Source organism: Schistocerca piceifrons, chromosome 7 (assembly GCF_021461385.2).
Source record: "Schistocerca piceifrons isolate TAMUIC-IGC-003096 chromosome 7, iqSchPice1.1, whole genome shotgun sequence".
NCBI classification, from domain to species: domain Eukaryota; kingdom Metazoa; phylum Arthropoda; class Insecta; order Orthoptera; family Acrididae; genus Schistocerca; species Schistocerca piceifrons.
In genome coordinates, this window is record NC_060144.1 from 535872137 (window position 1) to 535891400 (window position 19264).

The window sequence follows — 19264 nt, forward strand, 5'->3', positions numbered from 1 at the left end:
ATGAAAGGCGTTAATGTTCTAAATATCTTATATGCCTTAATAAGTGATCACTGTTTAACGTACATTTTCAGTACTCTTTATGTCACCATAACTCAAATATTTTCTCCATTTCTTGAGACATAAGTTATGTGAATTAAGGAGCACATCGTGCTTAAAAAGAAAACAAGTAAACTAAGAAAGAGCCAGGAGAAAGAAAGAAAAGTAAGTTGAAGAGAGCGTAATCATACCTTCATAAAACTAAGGTAAGCCAGTTAGATTAGATTAGTACTTGTCCCATAGATCATGAATACGACACTTCGTAATGATGTGGGACGTGTCAGGTTAATAAAAGATGTCTGTACAGGATATTACATTACACAAAATATTACATGACACTTAATATTTTTAATTTTTTGTGGAGGTTGGGGAAATTACCCACTTATTATATCCAAAAATTCATCTAATGAGTAGAAGGAGTGGCCATTAAGAATTTCCTTTAATTTCCTTTTGAATGCTATATGGCTATCTGTCAGATTTTTGATGCTATTAGGCAAGTGACCAAAGACTTTCGTCGCAGCATAATTTACCCCCTTCTGCGCCCCTTCTGAGCCAAAGTTAGATTTAACCTTGAGTAGTGAAGATCATCCTTCCTCCTAGTGTTGTAGCCATGTACACTGCTATTATTTTTGAATTCGTTCGGATTGTTAATAACAAATTTCATAAGTGAATATATATATTGTGAGGCTACAGTGAAGATCTCTAGCTCTTTAAATAAGTGTCTGCAAGATGATATTGGATGAGCTTCAGCAGGACGATTTTGGCACTCAGGTTTGTGGATGACTCTGCCACCAGGCTATCGCCATAGACTAGCTGCGCGAGAGGAAGCTGATTCAGTGGTTAAATGGAGCCTGTTAACATTTTAAAGTGCGTCACGTTTGATTACCCAACACTGTTTCGTGGCCGTGATGGAGGTCGGTCTTATTGCAGTTGTCGTGAGAATTGTTGCTAGGTCGCAGCATATGGGGCTCTATGTCTTACATGAAGAGCAGTTCGAAGGAAATAGAAGGAACGTAAGTTGACTGTACAACGTCTCATCGTTACCTACATCATTAAAGCAGGATGCTTCTTTATCAGTTGGTTTCTAGCTGAATCTTCATTGCAGTCACATTTTCTGAAATTCGGGTGATGCTATATGATACTGTTTGTGAATCTCTCTCAGATTGGGAACAGATCGAGAACTATTTACATCTACAAATCTCCACTGTATTAGTTCATGTTTCGAACAAGATAACAAATTCCACCTGGTCTCATTCCTTTGTCGCCGATAAGTAAAGTGCTGTGCAATCGCAATGAGGATAAGCTCAGACCCAAGGTGAGATCCCCTTGCCATAGTGAGCCATGTTGAAACTACAGATCTGAGCAAAGTGTCAAGTACTATAAAGTCTTCAGTAATCTTGTTAATTCAGTTTTTACAGCTCCATTTTACGGAAACAGAAGTTAACACGTTGCAAAAGTCATGAAGTCATGTTTATGCTGTAGACCAACAATGAAAAATGAAGTACATGAAAAGAAAGTACATGACATCAGAAATCATGAATCCAAAAATCCTTGTTTTCTCAATATTTACATAAATCCCTGCATGATAGGAGAAAGAGAAATGACAACGCCATGAAGAACATTTCCAATATATTTCATTGCTAACACTTTGTTAAAGCTGTCGCAGTTCAACATTTGTTCACTAAAGCAGAAAGTGCATTTGTTGTGATGAAATTGTTGCACTTGACCCCAGGTTTCTAGAATATGGAAGACAATTTCGGAAGGATCCCAAAGCGGGAACGCGACCTTTCATTCTCAACAGGTTTGTAATACTTGAACTTCTCAGGCGGAACCACAGATATAATTAAGTGAAGCTAGCAGCATAGAAATAATAACGTACTAAAAACATGTTTCCACACTTCCACATGTACACCCTTATCTTAAGATGTTCGTTTTGATGTACATTGTCTTTATGTGTATGTAAAAGTAAGTTTTCCATACCGTGTACTGGATGTTTTAATCATTTTCTCAAGCTACATACGAGTCTGAAATATGTGAAGTGAGAAATAGTTCTTAATAACGTATGCTTTCAATGGTAGAGAATTATACTTTCAATTTAACAACATTAACTCCTTCTTGCTATAAAAAGGAAATTTTACCGCCAGGGTGAGAAACAAAGACGATATCAAAATGCGCTGCGTAAATATTTATTTATCAGAAGTACAGCATTAACAGACCACTTTCTGAAATTTAGACTTGTCCACTTCAGTGTGATTACCGACAACTTCCCATATCAGTTCCATCAATTCGTCGCTGGGTTCTTTGACAGTTGTGAAGATTTGTGCCACTTCTGCAACAGAAACAGTCGCTTTATGCAATATTGAACTGGCGAACTGTCAGACAGGATTAAACGTGTCGTGTATCCTTACAGAATAATCGGATGTGGCATATTGTCGTACATTTCCCTACAACTACTAATTTGAAGAATACTCATTCAGACTGATGTCACTGGCAGGTTTACCTGACTACAATAATACAATAATGTTCTCCAACATCTCAGTTAAATTGTCCCATGGCAGTACATTCGTAGAAATAATAAATCACTAACTGAAAAAAGGTCTGAAAGGTCAAAAATAGAAATTAACGTTTAACGTCTCATTGACGACAAGGTTGTTAGAGATCTAGCATAATTTCTGATTGGAGAAGAATTGGAAAGATAAACGGCAGAGTATGTTTCAAACAAGTTATTCCGGAATTTGCTTTAAGACGTTTAGGGAGATCTGAATGTCCGAAGTATGGATGGTTGGTCGGTGATTTGAACCAGAGTGCCCCCTAATGAGTATCCATTGTGTTTCCACCGCTTCATTCTGTCAGTGAAGCTAGTTTACAGATCAATACCGAAAGTGAGGTGAAAGTATTAACAGAATCATGTGACAAAAGACGTTTCCTACCAAAATAGAGTTACTATTGTACTAAGTTCGAACGAGAAGAACTTCAGTATCCAAGGAAAAGGATAGAATATTGGTCTCATTATGGGATATATATATTCAAGGATTTTTACGACTGTGTGCGTCTCGGTGGAATTGAGAAAACTATGTTGTAAAAGGAAAGACTTTTCTAACGCAAGATCTGACTGATGAGACGAACAATGAATACCTCGGGTAGACTTGTGGGAGCGTTAGTGTCGGTTATTTCAGATTTCCCATGTCTGTCCCGTTTTGGTGTACATGTGACCTGTAATGTCGGTAAGGATAGCGAGTGTTTCGGACGTTGAAGGCGTTTGTTGTTGTGGCTAGCTTAATACTCTCACAAAGTATGGAATGGAAAGACAAACTTAATTTCCATAGCAGACATCGACAATGAAAAACAATCGTCATTGCTCCTTTATGACGCACAAAATACTTCAGAATTCGTTAGTAGAAGAAGATGACAGAGACTAACCATATCCTAGAAAACAGTAGTGGTCAATGACGAAGTCCTCGTGCGAGTACACTACGTTATATGGTCCGCTCAGTATAGAGTTCCCTGGAAAGAGAAAAAAGTATGTAACAATTTATGCACATGTCTACAAATCGTGCCAATTAGAAGTACTGTTTGCTACAATGTTTAGGTCTAGTTGCTCCAGAGTAATAACATTAAACAACGCGTGTATTCTCTTCCACCAAAAAACATAAAAAGGCCTCTATGCTTCTATCGGAAAACTATCTAACGTTTATGAAAGTGCGAGTTTCACTTACATACGCCTTCGTAGACCTTATCCATCTTGTTTCCAGTGAATGTTACAAGGCTGTTGAGGGGAAAGCTGAAAAAAGAGAATATTACCAGTAAGTTCAAATGTTTATGCCATGCCCATGTGTAATATACTGACATTCTCTATAGTAGAATATAAAAGTGTTTCTAGGGCGCAGTCTTTTTGTTGAAATCGGCTCTAACATTCTCCAATATCCTTCAAGACAGTGCTGCACTAAAGCCGTGTTGCATTTCTTTTTTGTGATTCATTATATTGTGTTTATGAACTTAGGAAGCGAATCTACAATCATGTGAGGTGTAGTCTTCATGGCGTGGCAGCGCCATTGCGATTATCAGGTACTAAATAGTGGCTTAGTACAGTGCCGCATCATGTAAGATAATGAATGTGAACACGATACAGTTCTGACATAACTTCGTGACAGCTTAAAATTGCACACTGGACCGGAGTAGAAATCCGAAATCTTGTCCTTCGCAAATAATTCTCTAACGATAGAGCTGCCAATATTTGTTATGCAAACTTCACTGAAGCCGTCGCAACATACCATGCTTGCGTTGCGTACCTGGAGGACGGATAACGCTGTCCTGCATTCAATTTTGCTCTCCTTCTAATTTCAGAAATGTGGTCACTCCATCGCAGAGTCTTAGATTCATTCGGTAATTCCAACGTACATTCAGACGTCGCCTGCTATCTCTATGAATGATGTTCTTAGTTACGTATGTCGGTTCACTTAAGTACTATGCATATCGCCTGTACAAGTTGTAAGTTTGAAAAAAAAACAGAAAAATGGACCCTATTTTGGTGGTATCTTTATCTGTATAACATCATGATTCCTGCATAAATGTGATCCACATAGAGTATGCTTCTCAATCTTCAACCGTTGTCAGATGCCGGCGATTCGTTCGCAGTTTAAATCATGTTAAGTAAATACAAAACAATACGGAAAGGAAAGTATTACAAAGTAAGCACGTATGCAAATAAAACACTACAAGAATGATGATACTGTACTAGCAATGTTTACAATCGTCCTACTTATTATCATCTCGCATTGAATATTCGGTTGAAGTCATGTGCGGTTGAAGTCATAGAATATGTGTTCTCTTTTTTTTTTTCCAAAACACAGCTACATTAGAGTTGCTGTAAACACTGATAATTCCGGAAAAGACCAGTTCCGTCTCTCAAGGCTGCGTACATTTCGGAACATTTTTGGAAGAATTTCGCAGTCAGTGGAAGAAAAAATGGCTATGAGTACTATGGGACTTAATATCTGTGGTCATCAGTCCCCTAGAACTTAAAACTACTTAAACCTAACTATCCTAAGGACATCACACACATCCATGCCCGAGGCAGGATTCGAACCTGCGACCGTATCGGTCACGCGGTTCCAGACTGAAGCGCCTAGAACCGCACGGCCACACCGGCCGGCAGTCAATGGAAGGAGTAGGCCGCGTACCAATGTACACTTCATAAGTCATAAGTGACAACCATTCTCTGACCAGAACTGCTTACAGCACCAGCTGCTCCATACGAACATGATGACAAGAGCTGACAAACAGAAAGCATATTTCTATGCGATGCGCTTTTGAATGGACTGCCTCACTTTCATTATTTGTTGTTTAACTTTCAAATAGCAACTTATTTCTTATATTTTCCATACACTGAGAGTGTTCCAGCGTAAATTCAAGCGCCGACAGGCCGGTCGGAGACGTTAGAGCTGAGAGGGCTGTGAAGAAAGCGTCAGCCAAATGCACCCTCTCTCGGACGACAACGTAATGGCAGCGACCTCTACGCAAAGCGAACATAAGCGCTGCACCCGACTGGTCGCGGCCCAGTTCTGTGAGTTCTACGAGAAGCGTCAAGACCAGCAACGTGGATAGAAGCATTCACTGTACTAAGTGTATATACTGAAGAGATTTCTTGTTTGTCTGTCGTGCCTTACTCGCGACACATCTGTAATTCTCAAAGTTAAGTACTACCATTGGTTTTCTGTGAATAAAAATCATTAATAAAAAATCATTAATACGATTTTCTTGAGTTGTCTAGTGTTGGCTGGCTATCTGAGAAACAGATTTCCTAGGCACCCGTCATTTGAGGAGTAGGCAGGATACAACAGAGAGAACTAGAAATCTAAATACCCAGACTGAAGCTCACTGGCAGATTAAAACTGTTAATAAACAAACTAATACCTCCTGGTAGTTTAAAACCGGTAATACACAGACTGTACTAGACAAGAGGTACTGGAAGAAAATATGGTTCAAATGGCTCTGAGCACTATGGGACTTAACAGCTATGGTCATCAGTCCCCTACAACTTAGAACTACTTAAACGTAACTAACCTAAGGGCAGCCCACAACATCCAGTCATCACGAGGCAGAGAAAATCCCGGACCCACCGGGAATCGAACCCGAGCGTAGGGAGCGAGAACGCTACGGCACGACCACGAGCTGCGGACCGGTACTGGAAGATATGCGGACTATTTTAATAGCAATACATGTATCAATTTACATTGCTCTCAGTAGAATGCGTTACGTTCAGACAGTAACGAGTATAACTTTCTTAAAACAAGAAAATTATCACTCATTTACTCGGTCCATCAGAATCTAACCATTGTAATCACTTGACATTTGCCAGCTAACATTAAGCAGGTTAGTGTAGTAACTTACAGTGGCGCCTTGCTGAAGTTCCCAGTAAGGTACATCTCGGTGTCGCTCTCTCCAGGCGACTGGACGTAGGTGACACAGCCCAGGTCAAACAGGCCGGGTACTTTGTACTGGTACTGCTGATACCACGGTTTCTCGTCCTGTGGATCCAAAACAGAGCTTGTAAGTATAGTATTCAAAGCTTGTGACACTAACTACTCTAGTGTGCAAAGTGGACGGTTTATACGGGCTTAAAATGAAAGAAGAAATTTTCCTTGCAAAAAGTTCAGTGGAACGAAATACAAACTCAACGGACGAACACATGGAAGGATTTATCTACGCCAGTACAACTGAAGTAGACATATGTGCAATATCACAACAAATAATTGAGATATACTTTGTACTTATTCTGTTTTGGATGTCACATATATAAAAAAGATATTGTGGTCAACCCGGGAAGTTCCTCACTTAAGGTTTTAAGGAGTTCTGTTAGAGTTTACATTTCTAAGAAGACGGTTCGCGTGATGCTAATTTACTGTAAATACTTTTCTACTCTCTTACATAAACTACGTACCTTATTTCTTACTGTCATAAAGACTTTAAGAATTGTTTCTAACATTATTTAAACTAACCATAAAGACATTTTATGTATGTTTGTATGCTGCCTCTCCTCTACTGCTGCTAACTTACGGTAGTCATATAGAACTTCTCAGTGGAGGCAGCTGGCAGTACACAGCCCACACTTTCTGTGGAAGCACCCTCCGCCAGCAGAGGCAGCACCAGGAGCAGCAGCGAAAACATCTGTCGGCAAAAACAACGCTCACTCTTTATAGAAACGAGTGGAATTTAAGATATGCAGCTACCTCTACACAACCCACAAAGCCTTCAAAGACCACAGGCGAGATTTTCATATGCTCTCGCTCACTATGTGAAAACTATTAGTCCTATGGAAGAACTGAACAGGGCATTTTTGTAGGAAATTTAATGTAGACAAATTTTGTTCTGGGATACGCTTCCGCTGGATGACACATTTTTCGAGTTACGTAAGAAAAATGCATATGTACCTCAATTTTCTGCGTATTTCCTGAAAAAAATCGGAAACTACGGCCTCAAGGACTAATAGTCTGGATATAGCGGACGACAGAATATGGAAATTGGCATGTGGTATTTGAAGACGTTACAGGTTACATAAAACCCATAGGTAGGGGCAGCTGACTCTTCCCAATTACGACGTAATTTTAGTGTGTGTTATTACTTCGAGCAATTAGTTCATGAGCCCAAACGAATAGTAAACTGTTGTGAAAACACACTTGACCTCTTAGCAACAAACAATCCGGAATTAATAAGGAGCATCAAAACCGATTCATGGATTAGTGAACACAGGGTTGTCGTAGCGAGATTGAAAATTGTTTATTTTTTATTTATTTATTTATTTATTTATTGTTCCGTGGGACCACATTAAGGAGAAGTCTCCATGGTCATGGAACGATTCAATACATGAAATTATAACACGACTGTAGAAACAGATAAAATGAAATTCAAAAACATATTCAGGCGACAAGTCGTAAGTTTAAATAAAGAAAATCAACAATATAACACTGGAATTTGCTTAATTTTATAGCTCTTCCAGGAGCTTCTCGACGGAATAAAAGGAGTGAGCCATGAGGAAACTTCTCAGTTTGGACTTAAAAGCGTTTGGGCTACTGCTAAGATTTTTGAGTTTTTGTGGTAGCTTATTGAAAATGGATGCAGCAGAATACTGCACTCCTTTCTTCACAAGAGTCAGGGAAGTGCATTCCACATGCAGATTTGATTTCTGCCTAGTATTAACTGAGTGAAAGCTGCTAACTCTTGGGAATAAGCTAATATTGCTAACAACAAACGACATTAAAGAAAATATATACCGTGAGGGCAATGTCAAAATTCCTAGACTATTGAATAGGGGTCGACAAGAGATTTTCGAACTTACACCACACATAACTCGAACAGCCTGTTTTTGAGCCAAAAATACCCTTTTTGAATCAGAGGAATTACCCCAAAAAATAACACCATATGACATAAGCGTATGAAAATATGCGAAGTAGACTACCTTTCGTGTTGAAATGTCACTTATTTCAGATACTGTTCTAATGGTAAATAAAGCAGCATTTAGTTTCAGAACAAGATCCTGAACATGGGCTTTCCACAACAGCTTACTATCTATCCGAACGCCTAGGAAATGGAACTGTTCCGTATCGCTTATAATATTCCCATTCTGTCTGATCAAAATATCAGTTCCTGTTGAATTGTGAGTTAGAAACAGTAAAAACTGGGTCTTACTGTGATTTAGCATCAAATTATTTTCCACAAGCCACGAACTTATTTCATGAACTACATTATTTGATAATGTTTCAATATTACACACAAGATCCTTCACTGCCAAGCTGGTGTCATCAGTAAACAGAAATATTTTTGAAGGCATATCATTTATATAAATAAGAAACAGCAGTGGCCCCAGCACCGATCCTTGGGGAACGCCCCACTTAACAGTGCCCCATTGGGACTAAACATCACTACCACTCTCAATATTGCGGAGAATTACCTTCTGCTTTCTGTTCTTAAGGTAAGAGGCGAACCAATTGTAAGCTACTCCCCTTACTCCATAATGATCCAACTTCTGCAGTAATATTTTGTACTCAACACAGTCAAAAGCCTTCGTTAAATCAAAGAAAACACCTAACGTTCGCAACCTTTTATTTAATCCGTCCAAAACCTCACAGAGAAAAGAGAATATAGCATTTTCAGTTGTTACGCCATTTCTGAAACCTCTCGATAACGACTACAGAAATCAAAGATCATGTGGATAGGAATATGAAGCCCGCTCTCTGGAATGCGAATCTAGCGTCTTAATCACTGCATCACCTCACTGTGCGATAATTTCGGCAGCTGTCTTGGTAAATATGAAGCACCAAATGGGAGTGAGCTGAGGCCTTTGATATATCACGTAGTGTGCTCTTTTGCTGAAACGTTTTACCATAAGCGCAATTTCTTCCACACAACATGCAGGCCACCTGTTTACTATTTATGTCAGAACACTGTCAATTGATGTATGGGCTAGTGCTGTAACAGTTGAAGCAGCCACCCGAATTCATTCTACCGAGAGAAGACAGTATCCTTATCACTATTTCTGCATACATGAGGGAACCCCGATTATTATTAACTTTCGTAAAGGAAGTGTGCAGATGCCCCTTTAAGACCTCACTGAAAGCTAATAGTTTCGAATTTTCCAAAAGATTGTCAGAGAAGGGGTGAAGTTGTTGAAACATAATGTATTATACGCCACGAAAAGTAATGAGTGTTACACGTTAACTCCGTAGTGCTTAGTGTTCAAGTAATAACGCTCTCTTCCTTAGAGAGTTTGGCTCTAGGCTACAAGATACCTAAACTCAAAATTGTGACAAGGTAATTAAACAGAAATTCTCAAATAAGTTGAACATTTCCTCCATGATATAAAGAATGTTAAGTGAAGAGCCTTGTGAAATAGGGTTTCTCTTCTACATATCTCGATAAAATAACGTAAAAAAAAGGACTAACGGAACAGCTTGAACATTCAATAACAAAAGGAGAGTTATTGCACAAGTTGGATGGGATAGCTACTTGCAGAATGCCAAGAACTACTTCTGATCGGTAAATCCAGAAACAATGAAGCTTATGGTAGAACATCGGAGACAACGTTTGGCAGAAATTCTACACTTAAAGTCCAAGGAACAAACTAGAAAAACGTTTGAATCTGGAGACATTCTAATGACTGAATACGATTTACCACAGGTAACGAAGTCACTCGCATAGAACTTGCTCATATTTGTAAAAGTTAGTAGTATTTTGCAACGATCAGTATCAATTTGAATAATATCCTTTTGGAAGGGTGATACATCGTAAAACATTTAAACAAGTTCAAAACAGATCTGTCGAAACACTCGGCCATGGAGGTCGTCCGTCGCAGTAATACTTGCGGTCTGATTGCCAAAAACGTTTTACGAGTATCCAGGTTCACGTTCATATTCATACGGCGTTGAAAACGAAAAAACCGTCAACTCACAACTACGAGAAAAAATACTTACTGTTAGCGGTTCACAGTCGCTGGTCCACCTCTGGCTGCCACGAACTGCTGGCACCCATTTATATGTGATCAGCAGGAAGTGGGGAGGCGATTCTCCACTGGGGGACACACAGTCGTGTTGCGTGGACGCTAAATTGCCTATTAGTACCCTCTGCTACAAATGGGCTGCAACCGTTTGAACAAGCGATACACGTACCATAGGTGTCTATTTTATTTTAAATAATATGTATTTTATATATTACTCAAAAGAAAGTACTTTTTCATTATTTTTTCGGTTGATTACAGGAATTAACAAAAATTTCAGGTTAATACGACCGAAGGCGTTAGATTCAGTTTACGACGAATAGAATAGCTTAAGAGAGCATAATATCAAAAAGCTTCCGGTATGCCAGTCAGCGTTGTGAACGTTGTGGAAGTAATCACACAGATTCTTCAGATCGAATATACTCATCTGGTGAAACCAACGCGTCCTGCTGCCTGAGGAAGTCCGTACCTGTCTGCTGCACATTCCCCTACGACAGGGATGGTCGACCTTTCAAGGCCTCTTTTTAGGGACCGAAGGCGTAATAATCGTGTTGGGGGAGAGCAGGCGTATAGGGTGTGTGCTACAGTGTCTCCCACCTGATCTGGCGAACCTTTTGCGCACCTTCTGGCCTCCCAGGTCGGCCGCCGTCTTGTGAACTTGGAGCGCCATCCCACAACAGTGGTTTTTCGACAGATATGTTGTCCCATACACATTCCTCATTCTCCATCGGATCTGTACCGGTGTTAGACCTTCGGAGCCAAAGAAAAAATAGCAGCACACACGTTCTGTTTAGACGCATTTGGTAATAATGAAGCCGTAGTGCGTGTTTCAGCATTTACTACCTGTCCGTCGGAAAGTCACGAATGCCACACAGAAACCCTCGCCTATATGTAGGTGCTTACATACCTGCATCGGTATCACGCTACGTTGCGTATATCCTGTAGCGATGGCCTCAAACTGAAACTTTTTGATAGCCTATCTGGGCGTAACCATTCATGTGTTGCGGAAATAAAGATTATATAGACACATAAGAAAAATTTCAATTTTTATTACACTACTGGCCACTAAAATTGCTACACCACGAAGATGACGTGTTACAGACGCGAAATTTAACCGAATGGAAGAAGATGCTGTGACATGCAAATGATTAGCTTTACAGAGCATTCACACAAGGTTGGCGCCAGTGGCGTCACCTATAACGTGCTGACATGAGGAAAGTTTCCAACCGATTTCCCATACACAAACAGCAGTTGACCTGCGTTGCCTGGTGAAACGTTGTTGTGATGCCTCCTGTAAGGAGGAGAAAGGCGTAACATCACGTTTCAGACTTTGATAGAGGTCGGATTGCAGCCGATCGCGATTGCGGTTTATCGTATCGCGACATTGCTGCTCGCGTTGGTCGAGTTCCAATGTCCGTTAGCAGAATATGGAATCGGTGGGTTCAGGAGGGTAATATGGAACGCCGTGCTGGATGCCAACGGCCTCGTATCACTAGCAGTCGAGATGACAGGAATCTTATCCGCATGGATGTAACGGATCGTGCAGCCACGTCTCGATCCCTGAGTCAACAGATGGGGACGTTTGCAAGACAACAACCATCTGCACGAACAGTTCGACGACGTTTGCAGCACCATGGACTATTAGTCTGGAGACCATGGCTGCGGTTACCCTTGACGCTGCCTCACAGACAGGAGCGCCTGCGATGGTGTATTCAATGACGAAACTGGGTGCACGAATGACATAACGTCATTTTTTCGGATGAATCCACGTTCTGATTACAGCATCATGATGGTTGCATCCGTGTTTGGCGAAATCGCGCTCAACGCACATCGTGTATTCGCCATCGCCGTACTGGCGTATCACCCGGCGTGATGGTATGGGGTGCCACTGGTTACACGTCTCGATCACCCCTTGTTCGCAATGACGGCACTTTGAACAGTGGACGTTACATTGCAGATGTGTTACGACCCGTATCTCTACCCTTCATTGGATCCCCGCGACACGATACATTTCAGCAGGATAATGCATGACCGCATGTGGCAGGTCCTGTACGAGCCCTTCTTGATACATAAAATCTTCGACTGCTGCCCTGGCCAGTACATTTTCCAGATCTCTCACCAATTGAAAACGTCTGGTCAAGGGTGGCCGAGCAACTGGTTCGTCACAATACGCCAGTCACTACTCTTGATGAGGTGTGGTATCGTGTTGAAGCTGCATGGGCAGCTGTACCTGTACACGCCATCCAGTCTCTGTTTCACTCAATGCCCAGGCGTATCAAGGCCGTTATTACGGCCAGAGGTGGCTGTTCGGGTACTGATTTCTCAGGATCTGTGCACCCAAACTTCGTGAAAATGTCAGTTCTAGTATACTATATTTGTCCAATGAATATCCGTTTAACATCTGCATTTCTTCTTGGTGTAGCAATTTTAATGGTCAGTAGTGTACGTTCTTCATCATCTGCAGATAAAAGTTTAACCTATGACGCCTAAGGAGAGTTTCTGATGAGTTATTTAACTTTCACTATTTCAAATATATTCTTTTATAATATTCTTGGTGTTTGACTGCATGATGAAATGCAAATAATATTGATTATTTAAATCTCTTGCTGTCCAATTTATCTAGAGTTAAAATCCACTTAGAAACATTGAATTCATTCTATCTAGTTAGCATTTGTAATTTTATTACGGGTTTACAATTCAGTTTACAAGCGCGTAATCATTTTGTGTTTTAGTAAGGTTACATCATTATGATTCATGTTCATGGATATCGTGTCATAGTAGTTGTGAATAGTGACGAACAGTGAATTTACTTTCAGGCTCTCACGCGTTACTGAAAATTATCTGTTGTGTTTTAAAGCAATAAAATGGCGCTAAACCTCTATTGTGATACGCACCTGTCTTCTCGTCGCACATGTAATCAGCCTTTTCCTATTAGACTTACAGTAGAGAGCCTTTTAGATCTAGACACCACCGCCGATGTTACAGAGCGTACACCCTATTCCGGAAAAAAAAGAGCTGTATCCATTGAAAAGTACGTGCACTGGTCTCTCGAAGGTAAGAAGAGAGGCAAGTACATTAACGTACAGACAGTAGCGGACGTTATTGCATAACTGATGCAGGTAGGTAAACTGCTTTTCATACTGCTGTTTTAAGCCGATGGAATAGCGTACCTTGACCGTAACGTGAGAGAATGTGGATAGCTTCTCGCCTTAATGACAGCAGATGGAGACCAAATGCCTCCCCACCAAGAGATCTACTGTGACAAACACAGCGGCGGAGCAGATAAGAGGAGGCGATGTTCTACATCCCAAATACATTTAGAGCTGTCCTTTATTCCAACGGGTACGTCTCGTGACAGCTGGTGAATACAAAGACATGGTTTGAAATCGACGAGCCCGCATCTCGTGGTCGTGCGGTAGCGTTCTCGCTTCCCACGCCCGGGTTCCCGGGTTCGATTCCCGGCGGGGTCAGGGATTTTCTCTGCCTCGTGATGGCTGGGTGTTGTGTGCTGTCCTTAGGTTAGTTAGGTTTAAGTAGTTCTAAGTTCTAGGGGACTGATGCCCATAGATGTTAAGTCCCATAGTGCTCAGAGCCATTTGAACCATTTTTTTTGAAATCGACGCAATGGCATTCTCTTCATCAGTGAACTTCTATAAAACTGCTGACGTAGTGTGTGCTTTTAAATGAGTCCAAGTCACTCATTGAATATGACTTTCTGGTTTTCCAGAATATTAGAGCATACTGATACAAATATACAATCATCTATTTATCAATGTAATGATATTGTTTGGCACACAGAACGGTGTAAGAAACTAAAGCTGATGATAAACTGATTCCTGCAGATGGCGCACAAAAGGTCGACTTTGTAATAGTGAAGGTCAGTGTTTCATCATAGGTACTACATATACTTTCGAGTGAGATTTAGATAACATACCTTACAAGGAGCAGCAATGTTTGAGATTCTGGACTAGAAGTCTAGAGAAACAAATTCCCAGTCCGTAAGAGCGCGGGCATAGTGGTCAATTCTCGACGCCATAAAGATGTGACCCACTACTACCGTCTTTCCGCGGTCCGCGGTTCCACATAGACTGAGTCATCAATGCTCGATACCATAAAGAGGTGGGCTGCTACGAACGTCTTGCCGCGGTCCGTGGTTTGTGTCACATGACTAAGTCACGTACCTGTAGCTGAAGTAAGTTCGGTGAAACAGTAAAGAGTTTTCAGTAACTCCGTCTGCCTTGCTGCAGCCACCTAACTCTACCAACGATCTCCTGTAGCCCTTAACAACTCACAACGTCCAGATGGGCGAATCGTACGCCATGTGAACAAACCCCAGAACGGCCCGTCCACCTTTCCGTAGCAGTCATTGCACACTACTTCTCTAAAGTTCCCTCGAAGCACTTCAGACATACACCTGGAATATCCACTTACAAAAAAGGAAGATTAAGATTAGGTTCAAATGGTTCAAATGGCTCTGAGCACTATGGGACTCAACTGCTGAGGTCATTAGTCCCCTATAACTGAGAACTAGTTAAACCTAACTAACCTAAGGACATCACAAACATCCATGCCCGAGGCAGGATTCGAACCTGCGACCGTAGCGGTCTGGCGGTTCCAGACTGCAGCGCCTTTAACCGCACGGCCACTTCGGCCGGCTTAAGATTAGGATTTAACGTCCCTTCGAAATAGAAGTGGTTGAATTCGGTGCACAAGCTCGGTATTTGTCAAGCACAGGGAAATTAGTAGTGCACTTGCTAAGGAACCATTTCGGCACTGGCCTCGACCACGTTGGGAAAATCACGGAAATCTAAAAATTGAAGACCTGACGCGGATTTGAACTGTCATCCTCACGAACACGAGACCGCTGAGCTACGATCTGCGCAACCTCGCTTGGTAGCATGAGAAAGCGTTCACCATTGATGAAAAAAGATCTGTATTCACAAGACGATGTCGTTTGATTATTCTTACTATTTTCCATCGTTACTTTCCGTAACTATTCAGGATGTAAAAGATATTTAATATGCTCATACTCACGAACCGACAAAAACAATCTTCTAACGGCGTGGGCATTGCTGGTTCTGTCGTACAAGCGGTATATTTCACTATGCTACACAGAGACAATGATGTGGACACGAAATTTGTAGGGGGTGTTCGTCACCAATCTACTTGTTTAAGTTCTAGAATATATTATCGAATAGCTACAGGATGATCAGAGGAGGCACCTGTCGTGGAGGACGAAATTACGTTAGTTCCTCAAGAAACACTGTCAACGTGTCTTGTGTGTGTTTGGCTACGTATGTATAGGACTAGCGAACACAAGCAACGAGTGCACGAACTGCGTTTCGTCCTGGGATACTTCATATTAGTAGAACGGCTTCTGTCTCTGGTAATGCTCTGTGTAACTGAAATACTCGATATCTACTTTGATTCGGATTCCACATTAAACTGCAAATCTCCTTGTAACTGACTCTGTGAGCAGACGGGACTACGCAGGGTTGTCCAGTTAATAGGTGCAGAAAGGCACGTAAATTACTCAAAACGAGTGTAAAACCGTCAAAGGTCTGTAAGAGTCGGTTATTGAAGTGCCAAACATTTGAGTACGCCACGAAAACTAGAATACCTGAAGAATTATGCAAAATCTCAATGAATTGCAGGAGACAGTGAAGTGAATGGAAAGAAAGTAAGGATTTTTGGTCAGGAGCATACAGTGAAAACGGTGTTATGTGAGTAGGATTTGTAATAAACAGCAGAGTATGGCAGATAATGAGTTACTGTGAACAGTTCAGCGATAGGATTATTCCCATGAGAAACGACATACCAAGACTATTGACTGTAGTTCAGGAGACATGAAAATCTAGTAATCATGGTGGTCTGGAAAGTTTTTGTAGGAAAGAAATAGAAGACAGAGTTGGTAGAATATGGGCTGTATAAAAGGTTCATTGATTTCTTCAATAAATTTCAACACGTAATAGCAATGACATTGCTCTAATATCACTAAAATGGCATCGTACCTGGAAAAAATCGAGAGAGAGAGAGAGAGAGGAAGATACCTGCTGGATTACATTATGGTGAGGCAGAGATAACGAACTGCGATGTTGGACTGTAAGCAGTATCCATTAGCAGATATACACGCAATCACAATGTACTAACGAAGAGAAACGTCAGGAAGAATCGATGTGTAAAGATAGGTGACATTTAAGTATTCAGGAACGATTATGTGTGTCTGAAGTTAGTTGCCTCTGCCCTCAATGAGAGTAGATATTCCGATGAAATTTCGCCTACTTACCTCGTTTGAACGCAAGCCTCCAAACATACTGCTAAATTTTTTCATCTAAAGTTGGATCGTCTATGTTTTCCAAATCGATACCTATTTGTTCGTCTGCCAAGTCACATCACAGCCCTTCTAAGAGAAGCCCTCACTGTACTTTTTCCTATCCGTTCTCCGCTTAGCAGCGTAACTACTCTTCCCTTTTTAATTTTGACGCGTTTCCTTCAATTTCGACGAAAGTTGTTTTAATGATCATATTTGTTGTAACTGTAGTTCACGTGACCATTTCCTATCCTACTTGTTCACAATTTTCCGTCAGTCATTTCGCTTTAGCTTCCTTGCGCTCACTGCTGATTGCATTGCCGACCTACTTATACTGCTGGGTATGGTTCTTTTTCTGTACAGTGTTGTAGTTCCGCCTTATTTGTAAGTATATTTGTAAGTGTTTATCTAAGGCGCTGCAGTCATGGACTGTACGGCTGGTCCCGGCGGAGGTTGGAGTCCTCCCTCGGGCATGGGTGTGTGTGTTGGTCCTTAGGATAATTTACGTTAAGTAGTGCGTAATGTTAGGGACTGATGACCTTAGCAGTCAAGTCCCATAAGATTTCACACACATTTGAACATTTTTTGTAAGTGTTTATGTCTGTCTTTCACTACAGTCTTTTACGGCAGCAGCTTCCTCTAGCACAATGGTAGTTATTACCTGATACCTTAACACGTGTTTTAATGTACCGTCCCACCTCGTTCAGTTTAATTAATTTGACTGTGTTTGACTGTGTTTATGGTACCTGCTCGACTGATATGGCAGAAGTTTCGAAAATTTTTAAATCAAGGGTATGGAAGAGAATACACCTTATCACTAAAATGACAATGCGGACGATTTGAATTTCAAATAACTAGTTACGATTATTCTTGGATTTTCGTAAGACCCATTTATACTGGCACTGAGGACGTCGCGGCAAGGTACAAATTATTTTTGTTAGCTTCAGAATAAAAAATTCGTAATCACCTAATACGACGACTAACGGAGCAACAAATTAATCTCTAACTGCAGTAATAATGGTGCTGCGACTCTTGACTATCACGAATCTGGTAGGGAAATTCCCTTTCTAAAGTACCTAATATTTTTCTTGGTTCAAATTCACCGAAATATTGGTACTTCTCAGCAAGATCCCACTAATACACTAATACAACACTGGAATATCACATTCATCACTATAAGAAGAAAAAAAAAAGAAGAAAAGAAAGGAAAATAAAAAAAATTAAAGCAGTCTAAATTCATAAAGAGGATATCATTGAAATTGGTCGTATATACTCATTTCAGTACTTTTTACAAACTTTATCTTAAAAACTTCAATTAATGTTATTTTTACTCCAATTCGGATTGAGGGATTAACTACTTGTAAGTAATATAAACCTTCAGACGGAAATCAGTTTAATTTTTCTTTCACCCATTATTCATAGGGTGATATTCGGAATAAACAACAATAGGACTTTGATCCTGTTCTACTTAATAATTGCTTGGAAAATTGACCACCTCTGTCCACATTGACATGCCATGCCTATTTGTACTGGATGTCCCACTGTAAAGAGAGCTCGCAAACGTATTGTAAGGCGTGTATATTTCTGTTGTCTATTGTCAAACCACAATTTATGAAAGACGTTTATATTTATTAATAGGATTAAGTACGAATAATTAATATTTGTCATGTTGAAAATAATTGTAGTAGCAGGGAATGTCTGCACCAAAGTATTGTTGGCAAGAGAGACCGCAAATTGACATAATTTTAAAAAGGGCGGGAGAGACCGCGTATAAATACATTTTAAGAAAAGAGCGGGAAAGACCGCGCATTGATACATTTTGTAATGGTAGCAGGGATTGTCTGCACCAGAAAGCATTGTTGGCAGGAGAGACCGCACTTTAGCGTTCGTAGGAAGTCAGTAGTAAGCGAGAAGTGAAGCGAGTCGGTAGCAAGCGAGATGTTGAGACAAGCGGTGTGCCTGCCAGCCACCAGCTATGATTTACAAGAGATTATAAACGGATGTACAGAGACATCAGCTAACTATTATCATAAGAGGAACTAATATTATTGAATTATTTTTTTGGGAAACTCAAGACTACTGACGGTATGTTTGCGCAATGCTAGTCGTAAGAGTATTGTAAAAGGTAAGTCCCATTAGAACGTTTGTAAAATCATTTCATTACCAGCAGTAATTATTTGAAGAAACGTTTTCAGAATATAATTAATTTTTGCCAGCAATGTTGCATTACTGATTATAATCCATCCCAAAAACCATCAACGTAAAACTTTGCAAAAATTTTATTGTTCTCAAGAAAAAGTGTAACTATGAATTACGTAACTTCAGTCAAATTAATTAAAGAATAACGTCAGCTTTGCTATTAAAGAATAACGTCAGCTTTGGTAATAAATACAGCCACTTATTATGACAGCCCACCAGGAGTTAATAGA

At 40.5% G+C, this 19264-nt stretch overlaps 1 protein-coding gene and 1 long non-coding RNA gene across 2 annotated transcripts in view; both read right to left on the reverse strand.

Annotated features, from left to right (window-relative positions):
• Window positions 1-2243: 2243 nt before the first annotated feature.
• LOC124709070 lies at window positions 2244-7021 on the reverse strand. The gene is made up of 5 exons (XM_047240718.1): window positions 6977-7021; window positions 6427-6563; window positions 3753-3817; window positions 3457-3540; window positions 2244-2365 (listed from the first exon to the last, which is right to left on the reverse strand). Exons 1-5 carry the CDS (start codon window positions 7019-7021, stop codon window positions 2244-2246), a joined length of 453 nt encoding a protein of 150 aa, XP_047096674.1.
• A 70-nt stretch (window positions 7022-7091) lies between these two features.
• LOC124805208 overlaps window positions 7092-19264 on the reverse strand; it is a 46569-nt gene continuing 34396 nt past the window's right edge. The window contains exon 3 of the long non-coding RNA XR_007017406.1: window positions 7092-7203. This is a non-coding gene — a long non-coding RNA (uncharacterized LOC124805208). The remainder of the gene's footprint in view (window positions 7204-19264) is intronic.